This window comes from Eptatretus burgeri, chromosome 3 (genome assembly GCF_056783735.1).
Source record: "Eptatretus burgeri isolate ZD-2024b chromosome 3, Ebu_testis_v1, whole genome shotgun sequence".
NCBI lineage: Eukaryota > Metazoa > Chordata > Myxini > Myxiniformes > Myxinidae > Eptatretus > Eptatretus burgeri.
In genome coordinates this window covers 115,326,334-115,347,748 of record NC_140963.1, presented here as the reverse complement: position 1 = coordinate 115,347,748, position 21,415 = coordinate 115,326,334, and the positions used below count along the sequence as shown (strand labels likewise).

The 21,415-nt window shown below is 42.7% G+C and overlaps 1 protein-coding gene across 2 annotated transcripts in view; it reads right to left on the bottom strand.

Moving 5' to 3' along the window:
- The window catches only part of STAC (SH3 and cysteine rich domain), a 202,706-nt gene that overhangs the window by 69,220 nt on the left and 112,071 nt on the right, over positions 1 to 21,415 (bottom strand). For both annotated transcript variants that reach the window (XM_085875202.1, XM_085875203.1), the window contains exon 9: positions 19,927 to 20,030. In XM_085875202.1, the coding sequence (XP_085731328.1) occupies positions 19,927 to 20,030 (104 nt within the window). The remainder of the gene's footprint in view (positions 1 to 19,926; positions 20,031 to 21,415) is intronic.

Below are 21,415 nucleotides of genomic sequence, written 5' to 3'. Positions count from 1 at the left end.
ATTGATATTTCTCGGCAGGAGGCTGAGTTCCTGTGTTTTCTTCTTGAACCACCACAGGCAGTCTGGTGGATTCTGTTTTCTCTGGCTTCACTTCCAGTTTTACTCCCTCCATGTTAAGGTCTAGAGCTATCAGTGTGCAGCCTATGGCTGCTGGTTGCATCATTTTCTGGGGGTGTGGCTATGCCGTTGATGCAGTGCCCTCGATTATCATTAAGCTTGTACTCATTTCATCAACCTCGGAAGGATGACAGGCTGAGTCAACCCCACCTGGTGTTAAATAAATGGGCGACAGGGGCTCAAACTCAAGACCCTAAGATCTTAAGCCAGCCACCTTGACCGTTAAGCCAACACCAGGCTTCCATGTTAAGGTCTTAAAGCCACCGTGGCATGCTCTCACCACCCGCCAATCCCAATCCTGAGTTTACATTGAATTCAGAAATGTTAAATCTTTGGACATACCCTTCTGTAGAACACAAAGATCGAAACATTCGACAATTCCAACAGTGACTGCCATGTTCAATTCCATGATTTGATTGTATTAGAATAATAATTCCATGATGAGTCACAATATTGTATCCTTAAACATCCATTCCCCTTTCTTTTTTGTATTTATATTTTTATAATTTTTATTTCATTATTTTCCAATACTTCTTCATGTGACACCTTTCCTTGTAATCTAAAATGTTTCCATATTTCTGGATATTTTGCATTTTTATTCCAGACATCAATTTTGATGCATAATATACATATTAATGTAATTTTATATGATTATTATTTCTATGTATACTTGTAAGTTTTATGAAACACAAACATTACTGTAACCTTGACAAATATCAGTCTTCGGACTGCCTTGTCGAGTGTTTGACACTCCCAATAAGCCGAAATTATTTTGATGATGATCTTACACCAGCTCTTCCAGGTCATCCATGTTATTCGAAAAATCCATACCTGGCTGCCCTCTGTCACAAAACCCCGAGGTTATTTTAACTCGACTGATGTTCAAACCGGCAGGCAAGTGAACTCCGACCCTGAGTTTATTTTCGAGAGTAAATCGCAAGCAGCAAATTCTGAACCCAGGTTTCTGAATTCTGAACTGAAAATTCTGAGCATGAGATTATGCAGCACGACGCACAACAGAGAAAGCAACCGAGGACTGGCTCTACTTCTCTCCCTTCACACTCTGCTGTCCCATTTATATATTCTCAGAGAGGGTGAACATTTGCAAAAGTCTCTCCTTCCATAAACTTCTCACAATTAAGAGATGATTTGATATCTGGCAGTAATTAGGAATCTCTCGCATCACGGCCATCTTTGTGCAGAGGTCCAAGTCTAACTACAGTGTACAATATTATAACTTTGTACATGACTCCACTTTTAGAATAAACCGCTTGCCTCATGAAACACTCCACAGTCACCTTCAATACACTCCAACACTCCAACAATAAACAATTCATTTCGTAACAAAAGATGGATGTATGGGTGTACAACAACCCACATCATACTGTACCAATACACCATCGAAGAGACACTCATAAACAAAGTGATACCCTTCTAAATTCGAAACTAAATGCTCACCATCATTACCACATCCCTCTATTCTCTCACCTGTAGAACCAACTCCCTTTGTCTCATGTTGTACTGTGCCTCTCCCTCCAGTATTTCAAAAGTACCATTCATCATCACGTCTTGCTCCCTTCCAAACCCACCCCCCTCCTCTCTTTTGTCCTCATGAACCCCCCCACCCAACCCCCACACGCTCCTCCTTCTGCCACTCATCTTCTCATGTGCAATGTTCCTGTCTCCCCGTTTCCCTTTGATCCGATCAGTCTGATTAAAATTATTGCCTTGTTGGACTCCTCCATCGGCTTAGATTTTTGCATATGTATAAGGTCATTATCAATTCTAATGTCTGCTCCTGAAAAACTCTGTTGTTGGGCTTTGTTGAATCTCGAGTAGAATCTGCAACCGGCCAAGGTTAGCCAATATGGTTGTTGGTTTTGCCATCTGATGAGTTTCAGGTCTATGATCATGAGATTATATGAAAAAATAGACGGTGCTTTGAAATCCTTCTTGGTATTAGGGTATACTAGTGCGTGCCCGTACGTGCAAAAAAAAGAAAAAAAAGAGAAGAATTGTGACGTCATAGTGATGTGCGTGTCCGTACGTGCGTGGCCGTACGTGAAAAAAATTTAAAAAAATAATAAAACTTTCAAACAACCACACAGGCAGTTCCTTCGCTCTCACATGCCCGTATGTGCAAAAAAAAAAAACAAAAAAAAACGAAGAATTGTCACGTCACTTGTGACGTCATAGCACCATGTCCTGTCATTGGTTTGGTAAATAAATGGCCATAACTTGGGAGCCACTTGTCCGATTAATATCAAACCTTGAAAAGGCACATCCACAGAGTCCCAGCAATATACCTGGCAAGTTTCAATTAGATCGGACCAGTGGTTGTCGAGAAACAGCAGTCACAGAGACAGACAGACAGACAGACAGACAGACAGACAGACAGACAAGCCGGTAGGCAGACATGGGTAGTCAATCAAGTCGAATTTAGTCGTTTTTCAGCCGTTACTAGCCAACAAAAGCATCCATAGCAACGGTTCTTTCTCACACATAACTAGGACATCCCACGAACCTACCATACCAGTTTCATGTATATCTGACTCATAGTCTCTGAGATATAACGAACTTCGTTTTTTATTGTTTTCGACCAGGGTTCATTCAAAGTCTATCTTCTCCGACAGTTTTCATAGGATCCGGCTGGAAATTTTTGACAATATGGCTGAATGTACTACCCACAGTCGCTCGTGGCCCGATTTTTGATTTTTGAAAAAATAAATTTTTGAGATTTTTTTGAAAATTTCAAAGGTCCGTTGTGAGGCAACGGATGGGTCCATAGCAACGGTTCTCATTTACACACAACTAGGTCATGGTATGAACCTACCAACCAAGTTTCATCGAAATCGCCATTGTATTAACGGAGCACTGGACCGAACAGACATACATACATACAGACAGACAGACAGACAAACATATCGATGGAAATACTGATAATAAGGGTAGACTACATTGACGACCCAACAGACAAACAGAGATTGCTGGAATTATAGATAGGTAAACCCAATCAAGTGTCAGTGCAATCATTTTAAAACGATTTTAAGTTATCTTGAAAGGTAGTTGCTTGCTCAACTTCTCCTGTAATTCTCTCCCTAATCTCGATGTCCTTCAATTTCCAAACTTTCACTCTGGGTCTGCATGTCGCGTGCTTCACCTTCTCTTCCATCTTAATTCTTAGGTCATGGTCACCAACAACGAATCTGTGTTGCGTCAAACAATCTTCCCCAGGTATCACTTTCGCATTAACTACACTTCCTCCGAGACTCTGAGGTACTCACAAACAAGCAGTCTGACTCTTCGATTCTCCATTCATGTATGCTACCAGCTGTTCTGCCCTTTTCTTAAAACATGCATCAAGTACACACATATCCCTTGTGACTACAATTTCTATAATGTATACATTCAACTGCTTTATTTATTTCTCCAAATCCAAAACCTCCATGCAATCCCTCAAATCTTGCTGTCTTTGAGTTCTACCTTTAATTTAAGTTCCTACCTCATACTAACTACTCCAATTCTTCCAAAAATCTTCCTCTCTGCTCCTCACCGAAATTTACTTGCGATGCATAAGCTGACACTACATTCATCAACTTTCTCCAACGATCAGTTTTGATTTCATGATTATAGTGCTGTGTCTCGACACTTCCAAAACTTTCTGAATAAACCGTCCTGCAACTATCAGACCAACCCCTTCATTCAGCCTCTTCACCTCCTGACCAAAATAACTTGTACTTTTGCTGTCCTGTGCAAATTGTCCTTGCCTCTTGACCTCTCCATCTCGTCTCTTGCACACAACGCACATCTTGCTTTCTCCTTCTTAGCGTTTACATCACTTCCTGACTTCTCCCACCCATTGTCGCCCCATTACGTATTCGCTGTACCAACTTTCAAAACTACTTCTACAACCTTCTTTTCCTTATGCGCCAGAACATCATCCAGCTGTTTGCCATGGCAATCAAGTCCATTTCCCCTCTATTTGACGTAGGCAGGTGGTACCCTGTCGACGGGGTGCTATGGGCTGTTCATCATCTAATTCATTGATGACATCATAAAAATAATTGAAGCAAGGTTTTACGGCTGAATGCCCTTCCTGGCGCCAACCCCTTCTATCAGGGTGGAACCTTAGCATTCAGCAAAAAAGCCTAACCACAAGGCAGTGGTGTGTCACTTTCCTGTCTTACCCAGGTTAATGCAAACTAATTGAAGAACATGATTAATGTCATTTTATTACAAGGTGTGTGAGTGAGTGTGAGTGTGAGTGTGAGTGTGAGTGTGAGTGTGAGTGTGAGTGTGAGTGTGAGTGTGAGTGTGAGTGTGAGTGTGAGTGTGAGTGTGAGTGTGAGTGTTAGTATGAGGGAGAGAGAGAGGATGAGAGAGAGTGAGAGAGTGAGAGAGAGAGAGAGAGAGAGAGAGAGAGAGAGAGAGAGAGAGAGAGAGAGAGAGAGAGAGAGAGAGAGAGAGAGAGAGAGAGAGAGAGAGAGAGAGAGAGAGAGAGAGAGAGAGAGAGAGAGAGAGAGAGAGAGAGAGAGAGAGAGAGAGAGAGAGAGAGAGAGAGAGAGAGAGAGAGAGAGAGAGAGAGAGAGACAGACTCTAATGGTGTGCAGTATCAAGACAACCTCAAGTACTTGATTATCCTTTTGACAACTACACAGAAAAATTGATAAACTTGTACAAGAAAAACAGCTGAACGAATCATTTCGTGAACATTCAATTATTTACACTATGAACAGGGTGCAACAGGTAAAATTGCCAAAAGATTATAAACTGGGATATAAATGAGGTTAATGCTGTATGCTTAAGATTTGATACATAACATATTATTTGTCAAACATGACTGTAGAATTTTTTGATTTTTATTTGAAAAGTTGATTTATGTAAAAGGGAAACAAGTAAGAAGTTATGATATTGAAGTTAAGTGTTTAACTTGTGCAGAAAGATTGCCATGTTCAGACATATTTCCAGTTACTTTCCAGGTTCAGAATCGTCCAGCAAGTATTAGCAGTTGGTAGGGGAGGGGAGGTGGCAGGAGAGGGGACTTTCATGAATGTTCTCTCTTTGACAATATTGAAACATCGAAAGAGGATAGTGGAGTGACAAGGAGAGAAACAACATATAGCCAGTCCCGAGTTGCTATGTTGTGGGCCGGGCCGAGGCGGAATTTTGTTTTACTTTTGAGGTTAAACCCCCATTTGGAGTACACCTGCCTACAGATGTAAATCAATTGAGTGAAGAAACTTGAGGTTTTGTGAAAAATAAATACACTATTGACCAGTTTTGGGCAAAATCGGTCAAAATAGGTTAAATGCTTGTGCTCTCTGCTGAGTGAGTCCAAATTATTATAACAAGAAGCACCCACTCCATATCGGAGTCATGGGGAGGGGGGGTGGAAAGGGTGGAGGGGGAGGGGTCATTATGTTATCTTTTTATGTACCACCCAACGGGCGATATTGGTCCAAGCGCGCAACATGTTCTTTTGACACATCCATTTATTTGTGCAGTGTATAGGCAACAGACCGCTGCCTTGATCGCTCCCAAAAATACAATTAACCCGGGTTACATATATGAAGCGAAAACATGTGCACTGCATATGTGTATGTAGCTCGGATATTTACAATTGCTCCCCACCCTCCCCCAAAGGAACAAAATGCCAAGAGGGGTGACAAATTTTTAGCCGCGTCTCGCGTAGCGAACGTGGCTCGAAGAGAGCTCCACGTTCTTCTTGTTCTTCTTGTTCAGGCTCGGCTCTTTTATATACAGGATCTGGATCTCCTTAAATACTAAACACCTGTACACATCCTCGCATTGACGGTGCCTTTTGAGAGCGTCTCTCATGAACTTTTAAATATATTGGGACATTTGCTTTAAAGTTTCGAAAAGTTGACGTTACTATTTAAAGATTATTCCATTTAATGTATTGTAATTTCTTAAATACACGATTTTCTCGTCATGAGCAGGAGCCTCCATGACGAGTCTCGCTATTGGCTTCATCAAGGCACGTGACGAAATATCGGAAGTTGTTTTTATTTATATATTTTTATTTTTTTGTTTGTTTTTTATGAGCGGCGTCACGTTGCGAACGCTGGCTCGAACAGTGCTCCGCGTTGTTGTTGTTGTTGTTCTTCTTCTGGTGAAGACAAAACCTTGATGACGTGGCTCTTGGACACATTTGTCCTTGTTTATTGTTCAAACCTTGATGGAATCAAAGTAAACTTACACATGCACAACCTCATTAATCCCTGAAAGTTTCAGCTTCAAAGGTCAAATCCTCTTGCAGGAGAAGATGATAATACATGCGTGCATACATACATACATACATACAGTACGTACGTACATACATACATGCATACATACATACAGGGTGGACATACATAGTACGTACATACAGTACATACATACGTATTACGTACATACAGTACATACATACAGTACATACATACATACATACATGGGGAATTCCATGTCGTGTACACACCCTCCCGACACCAATACCTCATTTTGTTGGTTGGTACGTTGGTCATTAAATACGTTGGTCATTTATTCACTTGGGTGAAAAAACTCAAAATACCAACTTTTAGACCTGTGGGCCCATCAGGGCCCATTTTAGGGGCCCCCCAAATTTGGGTGCCCCTGGCTGCCCCGCAATCTACCATAGGCAATATCACAGGTTGTAGTGGTCCGATTTGGCTGATCTTGGTATCAAAATGCTCGTAAAAGCGAGATCTTTCAAATCGCGTAAAGTAAAATGACTCCGAAACAGTAATTCAAAAAGTTATAGTTTGGGGCACCCTTTGACCTTGGGCCCCCGCTCCCCAGCCAAACCGATGGTCCCGATTTTTTCATGTGAGAATACCCCTTCATATCCTCCAACACCACAGCATAAATGAAAATGGGATCTCAATGGGTTCAAGTGTGATGATGGTTTTATTGTTCAGGGACTCGGGTGCTGGACACAAAAATACTCCACAAAACATAGCACAATATTTGAACACAAGATTTCCAATACACTATATCAATATATTGTACGTAAATTTTCCACATGCAAATGCAGGAACTGGAAGCGATACTAGTACGAGTAAGAGTTTTTCCGAGCATATTATAGTCAAGATTTTTTGCTAACCAATGTTTTATTTGACAGCTGTGTTTCTTTTTTACTGATTGTGTAGGTTCTACCTGTAGCAGTTTTTGGTTCTACGGAAATAAGTATATCAGAAATGTCTAAAATGCCAGGAAATTTACATCTTCAATGTCAGGAAAAAAGAAAGTATTTGCGGGCCCGTTTGGATGAAGAAAATTCACTTTCACTTCATGAGTGTCCTGAAAGGCTTCCATGATGCAGGCAAGCCACCATTTTCCATCATAGTGCACTGTGACATAATCTGAGAGTTTCCCGTTAAAAGTTGGTGTAGATTTTGAAATGGCTGACTCGATACGGTGTTCCTCGCTAAGGCTGAATTCGCATACTTGAAGGGCAGTTTCAGAAATAGGGATGAAAGCATGAACTTTTTGAGTTCCAGCTATGATTTTGGCCGTTTTTAACCTTTCTTCCAGATTTCGTTCTTCCTCGTCATACACTTCTTGGATCCCGTAACCGAACTTCATTTCATTCAAACCATTTTCAGCAAAGGCGAAAAGAACTTTTGGAGAAATAATTTGACTGTCGTAAGGTCTATGCAGGCTCTCACGTGTTGCTTCTCGTTTGACTGTACCTCCCACGCCATCTGAAGGGCCCTTGCCATGACTTGTGGCAAAAAAATGCCATTCTGCGTCAATACCATACTCTGATTTGTGACTACACAGGTTTATGAAGGCTTTGCAATTCTTATATTGGCCAGCGCAACCGTCTGAGAAATAGTAAAGTTTCTTTACATTTCCAAAGCTAGATTTCAAGTGTTCAATGAGCATTCTTTGGAAGAGGTGGACTGAGACAATGTCGTGAGTATTGCATTGTGATATAATCGTGAACGAATCGTGGTTTAATTTGCCATCGTCCGATTTGAAATAGTAAACCCAGGGGTGACTTGTCGCTTGAGAGCAGTTCCAATGGAATCCTTGGGCCGCATCCTGTACGACAAACGAATAGTTCTCTGAGAAGTCTCCAATAATGACAAATTCTCCTTCACTGATTTCGTCTTTCTTATTTTTCAGAAACTGAGATTGAACCTTGGCAATGAAGTCGTGTCTCACTAATTTCACCGCGCATTCACAGAATTGATGAATGAATTCTTCCAAAGGCAGGACCATGGAGCTCAGTTCAGATCTGTCAGTGGATGTCCACCGTCTAAACTGAATTTCATCAATATCAGGTCAGGTCAGGTATGGGAGCATGTTCCAGAACAGCGCGTCGCTGCGTCCACTTTCCGCCGGTACTCCAGGGGCCTCCGTCTGGCCATCCCCCAGGCAGATGCCAGGCCCATCCCCATCTCCTTGAGATGATGGTCAACCTGCTGCAACCATGAGGTATGTGGTCGGCCCACTGGCCTCCTCTACTCATGAGACTCCATCACTGAGAGAATCTGGTGAGCAGGATCAGCGTCAGGAAAACGAGCCACATGTCCATACAGCCGCAACTGACGCTCACAGACTATGCAGGTAACAAATCTCATCCGAGTCTCTCTCAGCAACCGCTCATTGGACACAAAATCCGACCAGCGATAGCCAAGGATTCTCCGAAGAGACCTGGTACCAAAGGAATTAAGTCTCCGTCTCAGATCCTTGGTCAGAGTCCAAGTCTCGCACCCATAGAGCAAGACTGGAAGTACCAAGGACCTGAAGACGCGGACTTTCGTCCTCCCGCACAGGTACCGGCAGCGCCACACCCCATGATCCAGTGAATCCATGACTCCCCAGGCCCGACCCAGACGTCTATTGACCTCTGACTCGCAGCCAGCAGAGACATGAATATCACTGCCAAGGTAAGTGAATCTCTCCACGACCTCAACATCCTCACCACAAACAGACACAGACAGGACAGCAGCATCCAAGATGTCACCGAAAGCCTGGATCTTAGTTTTGACCCAAGAAACCCGTAATCCCAACGGCTCCGACTCCTGTATGGGCATATTGTGAGATCATGAGACAGAATATGACAGACTTACCACATCTCACAGCGCTCTCAATACCAGAGTAGAGTTCAGACATCAGATCGATCAGTTTTGGTGGCACCCCACAAAGACCAAGAATACTCCAGAGGGCATCCCGATTCAATGAATCACACACTTAACAGAGATCAACATGGACTGCAAGCAGCCCCTGCCGAAACTCTCGTCTGCATTTGGCGAAGACCCGAAGCGCAAGGGTACGGTCAATCTTTGACCTCTTCAGTGTAAAACCTGAATGCTCTGGATGCTGGTGCTCAAGCAGATGGTGACGAACCCAATCAAGAATTATCCGAGCAAAAACTTTGCCTGGCACTGAAAGCAGCGTCATCCTCGGTAGTTGTTGCAGTCTTGACGATCACCCTTCCATTTTCAGAGAGGGACAACAAGGCCCCTCTTCCAGTGAGTTGGGATTGTGCCTGTGTTCCAAGCAGAGCACAAAACTGCATGCAACGACACGAGTGCAGCATTTCCACCAGCCTTGAGATGTTTAACATGGATGCCACAGATCCCTGCAGCTTTACCCCATTTCAGCCGGTTCACCACAGCCTGTGTTTCCACAAACGAAGGTGGACCACAGTTGATTGGTGGGTTAGTAATAGAGATAGTAACACCCCTGACGTCCAACTTGACTCCTTTGTCAAGAACTTTAGACTCCTCGGTCAAGAGCCTACCACCCTCTGTTCTAACTGCAGTACACCGAGGGATGGGCTTGGACGAATGTAATGCACGATTTCCCCTGTAAGCCGGACGAGAATAACTTGACCACTGGTGATGATCTAACCCCTCACAGATTCCTCGCACAGAGGCTTTGTTCACCCTGAGAGCACGTACAGTTTTACACCTCAGCTCCCTGAACAGCGCAGCTCTGCCATTCAGCCTGGCCCTGTGACTCTGCGCAATGGTATCCAGTGTCATTTGAGAGACAATATTCTTCTTCACCCTCCGGTGAGTTCCAAGACATCTACCGGCAACATCAAAGACGGTGGTATTGAAGGCACTTCACAACTCTTCAGGATCCCCCAAAGCACCCAGACCCCCAAATCTCCACTCAGCCTGTTCACAAACTCCTCAGCTACCCTCTCATTCTTGAGCTTGCCAACATTCAGCCTCGGCTGGGATGGTGCCATTCTCCTGTCTTTAAGGTGCAACTTAAGAATTGCTGCAACAAGTCAGTGGTCAGTATTGAGGAACTGAGCACTCCGCTGGACCCTGCAGTTCTGGATCATCCTCCAGCGACATCAACGATCACATGGTCAATCTCCTTTGCCACGCCACCAGCGTTGGAATACCAAGTCCAGTGATGAGCCTGTCGCACTGAAACCGCGAACCAGCCACCCTAAGTCCATGACTTCTTGCAAAGTCAAGGAACTTAGTGCTATTCTGGTTCTCACTTCCAGACCCATGGGGACCAACACACGTCTCATAACCATCCCGATCAGTTCCAGTCGATGCATTGAAATTCCCAAGGACAGGAAGTGTATCTTGCCTCGGGCACTGATCAACCACAGATTCGAGCGTGGCGTAGAATGTGTCCTTCATGGTGAGATTACTCGCCTCATTCGGAGCATAAACAGAGACCAGGGAAATAACACCCAAGGAGTGACGAAAACTTAGTCTCATAATACGCTCGTTGACCGGTGTTACCTCAATTATCATTGGAGTCAGCTTATTGGACACAGCTACAGCAACCAGCGTGACCACTCCTTGGCTTTTTTCACAAGATCTTGGCTATTCGTTGTTCACCTTGGCGTCTTGGTTTTCTGTAGGTTTTCTTGGCGTATAGGTTTTCTATTATCATCGCTTTTCCGAAACCTTGTGAATTCCTGGCTTTTTTCATTGGCTCACCTTGGAATTTATGAAAATGAGGAGTGGTCACACTGACAGCAACTCCTTGGGCATTGTAACCATCAGAGCGAGCAGACCAATAGTAGGTGTTACCACCCGACATGATCTCACCGCAATCCGGTCTCTGAACCTCAGAGAGTGTTGCAATACCGATGTCCAAACGCTTGAGCTTAGATAAGAGAGACAGGTGATCATCCTCTCTGAGAGATAAGACATTCCAGGGCACCGACCCGAAGGGACCGCCTCAGGTTAACCCAAGGATACCGCCGTCTGGTGGACGACACCTCAGCACCATCCAGACACACTCTCCCACAATCTGACCCGGAAATGTTACCCCGTGACTTCCCTCCTCTCATCAGATTGGGGGTCCCGAAGGCTTTGCCCCAATCCCCTCATCTGGTGAGCTGCCCTGCGAAGGGAAGCTGCACAAGAGGTACTCCCACGGAGTGGGCTTTCAATTTTCTTTGAGCTTTTCTTGTGTTTTGTGGAGTGAAGGATTTTACGGTGGCCAGAGTGCAAATCCAGCCACCAACCTCCGAATAAGAAGTAATCCAACTGCAGGAGGACATCTGCAGACACAGTCGGGCACTAGGCATGGATGGCCGTTGGCTCACAAGGATCTCCTCCGCCCTTTGATAAGTTTTGTTTTTCTTTCTGCTGGGTGTCCATATCATACACTCTCCTCACCAAGAAACTTGGTGGGGGAGACGGTTTAGTCACCGACAACCCGACCATGGAACAGGCTTGTCCAGGTTTACAAGGTACTTGTAGCTGACAAGGTACTTGTAGATCTAGTCTGACCTGACCTGACAATGACCTGACAATAGTTTGACCTGACCTTCTCCACTCCATCTGAGTGGAGAAGGGAAGGACAACAAATATGCCCATGCGAAGAGTGCATTAACCTTAGCGTTGCCCAGGTAAAAAGGATATTGTAATACCATCTGCCACCAGGTGGCGCTACACTGTACAAATCCCCCCACCAGCCCCCGCACACCTCCGTTTGCGGCCGCGGCCACGTAGCCGATGTTAACCCCCACACAAAGTTCGATTTGCATCCTAAGTTTGGAGTTTGAATCATGAAAGATGTGGCCGAGCATGACAGTGAGAATGAGAGGGTGAGAGGGTTAGAGGGTGTGAGGGTGTGAAGGTGTGAGGGTGAGAGGGTGAGAGGATGAGGGAGTGGGAGTGGGAGTGTTAGTGAGAGAGTGAGTGAGAGGGTGGGAGAGTGGGAGTGGGAGTGAGAGATAGTGAGAGAGAGAGAGTGAAAGTGAGTGAGAGAGAGAGTGAGAGAGAGAGAGTGAAAGTGAGTGTGAGTGAGAGAGTGAGTGAGTGAGAGGGTCAGAGGGTGAGAGGGAGTGTGAGTGTGAGTGTGAGAGAGAGAGAGAGAGAGAGAGAGAGAGAGAGAGAGAGAGAGAGAGAGAGAGAGAGAGAGAAGGTGAAAGAGAATGAAAGAGTGTGAAAGAGAGTGAAAGAGAGTGCGATTGCAAGTGGGAGTGAGAGATAGTGAGAGAGAGATTATGAGAGAGAGAGAGAGAGAGAGAGAGAGAGAGAGAGAGAGTGAGAGAGGAAGAGAGAGAGAGAGAGAGAGAGAGAGAGAGAGAGAGAGAGAGAGAGAGAGAGAGAGAGAGAGTGAGTGAAAGAGAATGAAAGAGAGTGAAAGAGAGTGAAAGAGAGTGGGATTGGAAGTGGGAGTGAGAGATAGTGAGAGAGAGATTATGAGAGATTATGAGAGAGAGAGAGAGAGAGAGAGAGAGAGAGAGAGAGAGAGAGAGAGAGAGAGAGAGAGAGAGAGAGAGAGAGATAGATTATGAGAGAGAGAGAGAGAGAGAGAGATTATGAGAGAGAGAGAGAGAGAGAGATTATGAGAGAGAGAGAGAGAGAGAGATTATGAGAGAGAGAGAGAGAGAGATTATGAGAGAGAGAGAGAGAGAGAGAGAGAGAGAGAGAGATTATGAGAGAGAGAGAGAGAGAGAGAGAGAGAGAGAGAGAGAGAGAGATTATGAGAGAGAGAGAGAGAGAGAGAGATTATGAGAGAGAGAGAGAGAGAGAGAGAGAGAGAGAGAGAGAGAGAGAGAGAGAGAGAGAGAGAGAGAGAGAGAGATGAGAGAGAGAGAGAGAGAGAGAGAGAGAGAGAGAGATTATGAGAGAGAGAGAGAGAGAGAGAGAGAGAGAGAGAGAGAGAGATTATGAGAGAGAGATTATGAGAGAGAGATTATGAGAGAGAGAGAGAGAGAGAGAGAGAGAGAGAGAGAGAGAGAGAGAGAGAGAGAGAGAGAGAGAGAGAGAGAGAGAGAGAGAGAGAGAGAGAGAGAGAGAGAGAGAAAGTGAGCGAGTGTGTGAGAGTGAACGAGTGTGTGAGAATGAACGAGTGTGTGAGAATGAACGAGTGAGTGAGAGTGAGAGTACTAGAAGGGTACTTGGTGGGGCAGATACTTCTGCCACATAATGCCTGATCCACGAGAACATATCGGGCTCAATACATTTTTGAAATATTATGCGATGTATCGCTTTTGGCCCTATCTCTCAATGGTGAAGAATCACTATATTTTTGAATAATTATTGTATCGAGATCCGGATTTGGATCTTCACCAACATTGAATCAATTTGTCATGGTCACACTCCGAAACTGTCCACGAAGTTTCGTCGAAATCCATCCCCAACTTCATGAGAAATTGTGCTATACGTTAATTTAGCCCAGTCTCTGAATGGTGAATAATCACTTTAAAAAATGATCAGATCCAAATCCGGATTCGGAACTTCACCAAAATTGAATCAATTCATCCTTGACACACCCACATGTCGAACAAGTTTCATCCGAATCCGTTCACAACTTTTTGAGATATCATGCTATCTATTGTTCTTCACCCTATCTCTCAATGGTGAATACTCACTTTAAAAATTCTCGTAGCCGGATCCACATCCAGCTCCAGATCTTCACCAAAATCTAATCAGTTCGTCCTTGTCACACACCCAACCTGTCCACAAAATTTCATCTGGATCCGTCCACATCTTTTTGAGATATCCTGCACACAAACAAACAAATTAACAGACAAACAAACAAACAAGCAGTCATAGACTGGTACTTACGAATTCGTCAACTTGACCTCTGACCTTGTCTAATAAAAGCTGTCTCTCGAGAAGGTAGTGACGCAAACCAGAAGTTTCTACGATGATTCTGTACCAAACCATCAAAAATCGAATGTTTGACCTCACTGTGACCTTGAGCTTTGACCGATTTTGACCAAAATCTAATCAGCGCTAGCCATCACCCTCCTAAACCACGTGGTGTAATTTGACATCGGTAGCTTCTTCCGTTCTCGAGTTATCGTGACTACAAACAAACACACAAACAGAGGACGGAAGTGATCAATATACTTACGAAATCTTTAGATTTCGTTAGAAACAAACAGACATAAAGGGGTGAAAACATAACCTCCTTCACTTTTGTTGGCGGAGGTAATTATCTCAGGTGCAAACAAACACTTTCAAAATCACACACCGTGTTAATTGGCCCCCACCTGTGTTAAATCATAGTGATTCTGATTATTTCACAATAAAATCAGCTGTTCCTGTAGGTTTTCTCTGCTGGTAGTGCATTTCACAGCAAAGACTCAACCATGAACACCAAGGAGCTTTCAAAAGACCTCTGGGATAAAGTTGTGGAAGAGGACAGATCAGGGGATGGGTAAAAACATCTATCTATAATTCCAGCAATCTGTGTGTGTCTGTGTGTGTCTGTGTGTGTGTGTCTGTGTGTGTGTCTGTGTGTGTGTCTGTGTGTGTGTCTGTGTGTGTGTCTGTGTGTGTGTGTCTGTGTGTGTGTCTGTGTGTGTGTCTGTGTGTGTGTCTGTGTGTGTGTCTGTGTGTGTCTGTGTGTGTCTGTGTGTCTGTCTGTGTGTCTGTGTCTGTGTGTCTGTCTGTGTGTGTCTGTGTGTGTCTGTATCTGTGTGTGTGTCTGTCTGTGTGTCTGTGTGTATCTCTGTCTGTGTGTGTATATGTGTGTGTGTCTGTGTGTGTGTGTGTGTGTGTGTCTGTGTCTGTGTGTCTGTGTCTGTGTGTCTGTGTGTCTGTGTCTGTGTCTGTGTCTGTGTCTGTGTCTGTGTCTGTGTCTGTGTGTGTGTGTGTGTGTGTGTGTGTGTGTGTGTGTGTGTGTGTGACCGCTGTTTCTCGACAACCACTGGTCCGACCTAATTGAAACTTGCCACGCATATTGCTGGGGACCTGAGGATGTGCCTTTTCAAGGTTTGATATTAATCGGACAAGTGCCTCCCAAGTTATGGCCATTTATTTACCAAACCAATGACAAGACACGTTGTTGCGTGGGCGTGGCCGATGGTGAAGGGAAGCACAGCCGCGTTCCCCATTACAGGTTACAACGTACGGGCTTCCGGAGAGTGATGACTTCGTGTATTCTAATAATTTCTCGATTTCTTTTGCGCATTTATAGATAAACACAATGCCCCAAGTTATGATCGTTTTAATATTAGACGGTGTATAAATTTCGGGAACATCAGAGTGCTGGTGTGCTCCGAACCAGGAAGTAATTTTTTTTTTCTCTTCTCTTTTTGTTTTTCCTTGCGATGACATTGCGAAAAGGCAAAATACGTTGGCGCTAATTGAATATTTGGGCATTAAAACTATATTGCGAATAATCATAACTGCGAATAATATGCGAACTTCTGTGCCACGCACGTACGGGCACGCGAGAACGAAGAAACGGCCTGTGTGGTTGTTGTTTCTTGCTCACGGTTTGAATATTTATTTGATTTTTTTTTTATGGGCACGTACTAGTATTTCAAAGGCCTTGAATATCTCTTGTAGCACAGTCAAGACAATCATTAAGAAGTGGAAGGTGTATAGTACCACCAAGACCCTGCCGACATCAGGCCGTCCCTCCAACCTGGATGACCAAGTAAGGAGGAGACTGATTAGAGAGGCCACCACAAAGCCAATGATAACTTTGAAAGAGGTATAGGCCTTTATGGTAAAGACTGGTCACTGTGTGCATATGACAACAATATCCCAAGCACTTCACAAGTCTGGTCTCTATGGTCAGGTGGCAACAATGAAGCCATTACTCAAAAAAGCATACCTTGAGTCCCATTGGAGGAAAGCAAAAAAACACTCTGGAGATTCTGAAGCCATGTGACAAAAAGTTTTGTGGTCTGAAGAAACCAAGATGGAACTTTGTGGCCTAAATGCAAAACGTACATTTGGTGCAAACCCAACACAGCATATCACCCAAAGAACACCATCCCGACTGTGAGGCATAGTGGTGGCAGCATCATGTTTTGGGGATGTTTCTCATCAGCAGGGACTGTGGCACTTGTCAGGATTGAAGGGAAAATGGATGGAGTAAAATACAAAAAAATCCGAGAAGAAAACCTGCTACCCTCTGAAAGAAAGATAAAATTACGAAGGAAGTTCACCTTTCAGCATGACAACTCGAAACATGTAACCAAAGCTACACTGGAGTGGCTAAGGAACAAAAAGATAAATATCCTTGAGTGGCCCATTCAGAGCCCTGACCTAAATCCAATTGAAAATATATGGCATGACTTCCAAGATTGCTTTCCATCAATGCTCCCCACACAACTTCACTGAGCTTGAACAGTTTACAACAGAGGACTGGGCAAATATTGTCCAATCAAGGTGTGCAAAGTCGGTTGAGCCATATCTCAACAGACTCACAGCTGAAGTTGCTTTCAAAGGTGTTTACACCGTATATTAACTCAGCGGGGTGGACACTTCTCCAACCAAGAAGTTCTAGTTTTGTATTTTTAATTAATTTTCTGAAATTTGTAGAATTTGCTTTTCACTTGGAAGTTGCGGGTTACGATGTGTCAATGAAGGTGCAGAATGTCGGATTTCATGCGATTTAATTCCAGGCTATAAGGCAACAAAAGGTGAAAAATTTGAAAAATGGGTGCAGACTTCCTGGAGGCACTGAATGCACATAACCAGTACGCATGTTTTTGCTTCGTCTACGTAACCCGGGTTAATTGTATTTTCGGGAGCAATCGAAGCAGTGGTGTGTTGCCCATATACTGCCCAAATAAAGGAATGTGTCCAAAAAACGTGTTACACACTTGGAACAAGATCGCCCGTTGGGTGGGTACTCTGCTCTGGTATTAATAATAAAAAGATAACACCTTGACACCCCCCCCTCTCGCCCCCACCATCCCCACCCTGGCTGGCTCCCATATGGAGTGGATGCTTCCAGTTCATATAATTTGTACTCGCTCAGCAACGAGCGCAAGCATTTAACTAATTTTAACCCATTTTGACCAAAACTGGTTCCCAAATTTTGCATACATAATGAGAGTACCTCAGGTAATCCCCACCCACCCCCCACTCCCGAGCACAAATCTTTGTCATGCATTTGTTATGTTAATGAGATTTTGAAAAGCATAAAGTCCTCCCACTCTGTGAAGGAGAAAATCCTGCTCCTCTTGTTTTTCAGGATCCGTGTGGCAGTAATTGGTATGGTGTGGCACGTGGTTCCTGGTCCAGAAATAGTGAAGCTTCATGAATTTGACTTGTTTTGTGAATGTGAAGACTAATACATAAACAGCATGGTCCCATGTAATGAATTTCAATATGGTATATAAGATAGGTGGTGGTGATAATAAGAATAGGTGGTGATAATAAGAGAGAAGGATCATGGTGTAAAAGAAAAAAAGAAGTCCATTTGATTAATCACACAAAATCCTTCAAAATATTCATCTGGGGTAAAAAAAATAAAAGTGCACAATCCCAAGAGCATCTGATTTCTCCATTCACTTCAATTAACTTCCCATTCGGCTCATTAGTCATTATGCAACTTTAAATTTAATAGCCTCAATCAATTGATTTTACACAATACAACACTAATTCGCACTGTTGTCAACACATGGTCAGAGGGAAAAAAAAGATGAGGTATTTCTTAATTAAGCCTCCTTAATAACACATGGCATGTGCCATTAAAATGTAATTGGCTCACCAAGAATGCCATTAATGCAGACTATCAATGAGGGATATTTACTGAAAATCAGTAACATTTTATCAATGTATATTATTAAGGTATTATTTAATGATTCTGAAAGATTATGAGGCCTGAAGCTGCAAGTATGTTTCATGTATTTGTATATTTATATATTTCTCTGCCATGTAACTGAGCATCATGGAAGAATGAGACAACAGAGGATGTTGGGTCAGAGCCACTGGTTCCAGAAAGTGGGAAACTAGTGAACAAATGGAGAAGAGGTCAAAATATATACATATATATATATATATATATATATATATATATATATATATATATATATATATATATATGTATTAACAGAATCCTTGAAAAAAAGAAAAGACTACAGGTCACAACGAAAATGGCACTCGGTAAAGTGCATACCTCCACCAGGCCGATTAGTTTACATTTTGTATTCCACTGATAGACCGCATCTGGATTCAGACATGAACTAAAATTTAATCGGCTTGTTCAAGTCATCGAATCAACTCATTCACCAAGTTTCGTCCAAATCCGTCAATAACGTTTTGAGATATCGTGCTTTATATCGCTTTAGCCCTATCACTCAATGGTGAAGAAACACTTACAAAATTATCGGATCCAGATCTTCAACAAAATCGAATGATATCATCCTTGTTACATACCCAACTTTCCCATTAAGTTTGGTCAAAATCCTTCCACCTGCTATATGTCGTTTTTGGCCCCGTCTCTCAATGATGAAAAACCACTTTTAAAAATTCTCAGATCCATATCTGGATCTGGATCTTCACCAATGTCTAATCATTTTGCCGGTGTCACGTACCCAAGCTCTCCACCAAATTTCGGCCAAATCCATCCAAAAAGTTTTGAAATATTTTGTTCACAAGGAGACAAACAAACAAGAAAGATGTCATGCTGAGCACGATACTTGAGATACATGAGAAGCATTGCAAAATCCGTAAAACATATTTTTCACCAGAAAAATAATGATGGTTGAATTCAGTGACCTGATATGCGAATCCTCCACAAAAATATTAACAATCCTTTAAACAGCCAATCGGATGAAAATTGAGGATTTTAGAAATCCCAATGAAGTTGTTGACCTTTGGCCTACAGTCTGCTGACCTTTTGGCCGATGTTGACCTCAAAAATAATGGGTGGTTGAATTAAGTGACATGATATGCACAAATCCTGTTCAAATTTCAAGTCAATGGGAGGAAAATTGAGGACTTTAGAAATTTCACCTCAGTTGTTGACCTTTGGTCTATGTTGACCTCAAAAACAATTGGTGGTTGAATTCAGTGATCTGAAATATAAATCCTCTTCAACTTTCCAGTCAATCGGATGAAAATTGAGGATTTTATAAATCTCGATAAAGTTGTTGACCTTTGGCCTATGGTGACCTTTTGGCTGATTTGAACCTCAAAAATAATTGGTGGTTGAATTCAGTGACCTGATATTATAATTCTGTTCAAATATCTAGTCAATCATATGAAAATTGAGGATTTTAGAAATTTGAGAAAATTGTTGACCTTTGGCCGATGTTGACCTCTTGACCTTTTGACCTAAAAACAATATGCTTCTTGCTTATGACAAACTCTACCAGGTGGTGATGCTTTGTGAAGATTGGTTTAAAATTGTGGCCTGCAGGTGATTGACATACAAACAAACAAACAAACAGACAGACAGACAGACTGGGATGAAAACATAACCTCCATCCACCTTTGCTGGCAGAGATAATGAGTGGAAGAAAATGAGGTTAGTGGTGTTGGATAGTTTGGATGGAAAAGATCATTGCTGAGTATGGATGTGAGATCTTATTGAGCTGTCACACTTGAGCCAAAAGGGGAGACTCATTAAGAAACTCATTACCGTATTTCCAAGTCTCCAGCATCTTGAGGCACGTAGTGGTACAATGCAACGTAGGTGAACATCTGATGTACCGAGTCCTTGTGCTTTAGCTGGTTCTTTCTGAACTGTTGGTGACAAAATTACATCCATGACATCATTATAAGATATATTTGTTGATCCTGACACCTCCAGGCTAATAACTATGAGCCTGGTATTGGCTTAGTGGTTAAGGTCGCTGGTTTAAGATCTTACAGTCGTGAGTTAGAGCCTCTGTCGTTCCGTAAAAATAACACCAGGTGGGTTGACTCAGCCTATCATCCTTCCAAGATCGGCAAAATGAGTACCAGCTTACTGGGAAGGAAGAATGAGCCATTTGAGTATTCTGCATCAGAGTGACGACCCATCCAGGATTGTGCCCTCTGGTCAAGGAAAAACTGCCTTGGCAGCCCCATGCAGACAAGAAAGGAGTGGTTTTTCTCCTCCTCCTTTTTCGAATAAGTATGTCACAGTCATCACGTTTACGACATAAAGCAATCAAACAGTGCGTTATGTATGGAATTTGTGATTTATGGGTTACATTTTCATACACTTTAAGTCAGGCACTTAACATTGTTAATGTGCTCGAATTGCTGAAATTTTATTCATTTTTAGCTTGAGAGATTAATCTTTCTTGAAGGTTTTCTCTGTTGATATAATTTTTTTTTACGAGTTAAGGATATAGAATAAAATTAGTTTCAACAATACAGAGCATTAACAATGCAGAGCTTCACCAGGGTATGTAAATTACAGCAGATCTGATAACCGATGCAGACTCACTCACTTGCAGAACGCTTTCTGAACAGGTGTTGGGTTCAGGGGAAATGAAAAGACAATTCCTGAGGGCAATGCTTCTTTTATTTTCCAATTACATGACGCTTTTCGACATTTTGCAGATTTAAAATTCAGATTACATTAAAAAGACATTTTAATATTAAATACAAGTTATATAATGCCATTCCATTGCTCACAGGTGAGGCTGTTTGTCTAAAGTTTTTAAAGCACCTTTGAATGTACAATGTAGATTGCAGGAGATCAACTTTAACTCGGACATAATGCATATTTCCAAAAAAAAAAAATGTATTCATAGGGGGATCATTTATAAATCAAAAAAGGTGGTGTTATAGAAAAGTACAAAAAAAACACACACATACAAATATATATATATATATATATATATATATATATATATATATATATATATATATATATATATATATATATCTTTTTCTTCTTCTTTCGGCTGCTCCCATTAGGGGTCGCCACAGCGGATCATCCGTATGATCCGCATTGTGATTTGGCACATGTTTTACGCCGGATGCCATTCCTGACGCAACCCTGGTCGCCTCTTACGACACAGGGATCGGGTACACCTATTTTAAACGGGGTATACACCGGCCCAGTATACTGGTACTCATTTCGCCGACCTCGGAAGGATGACAGGCTGAGTCAACCCCCTGGTGTATTAATTCAG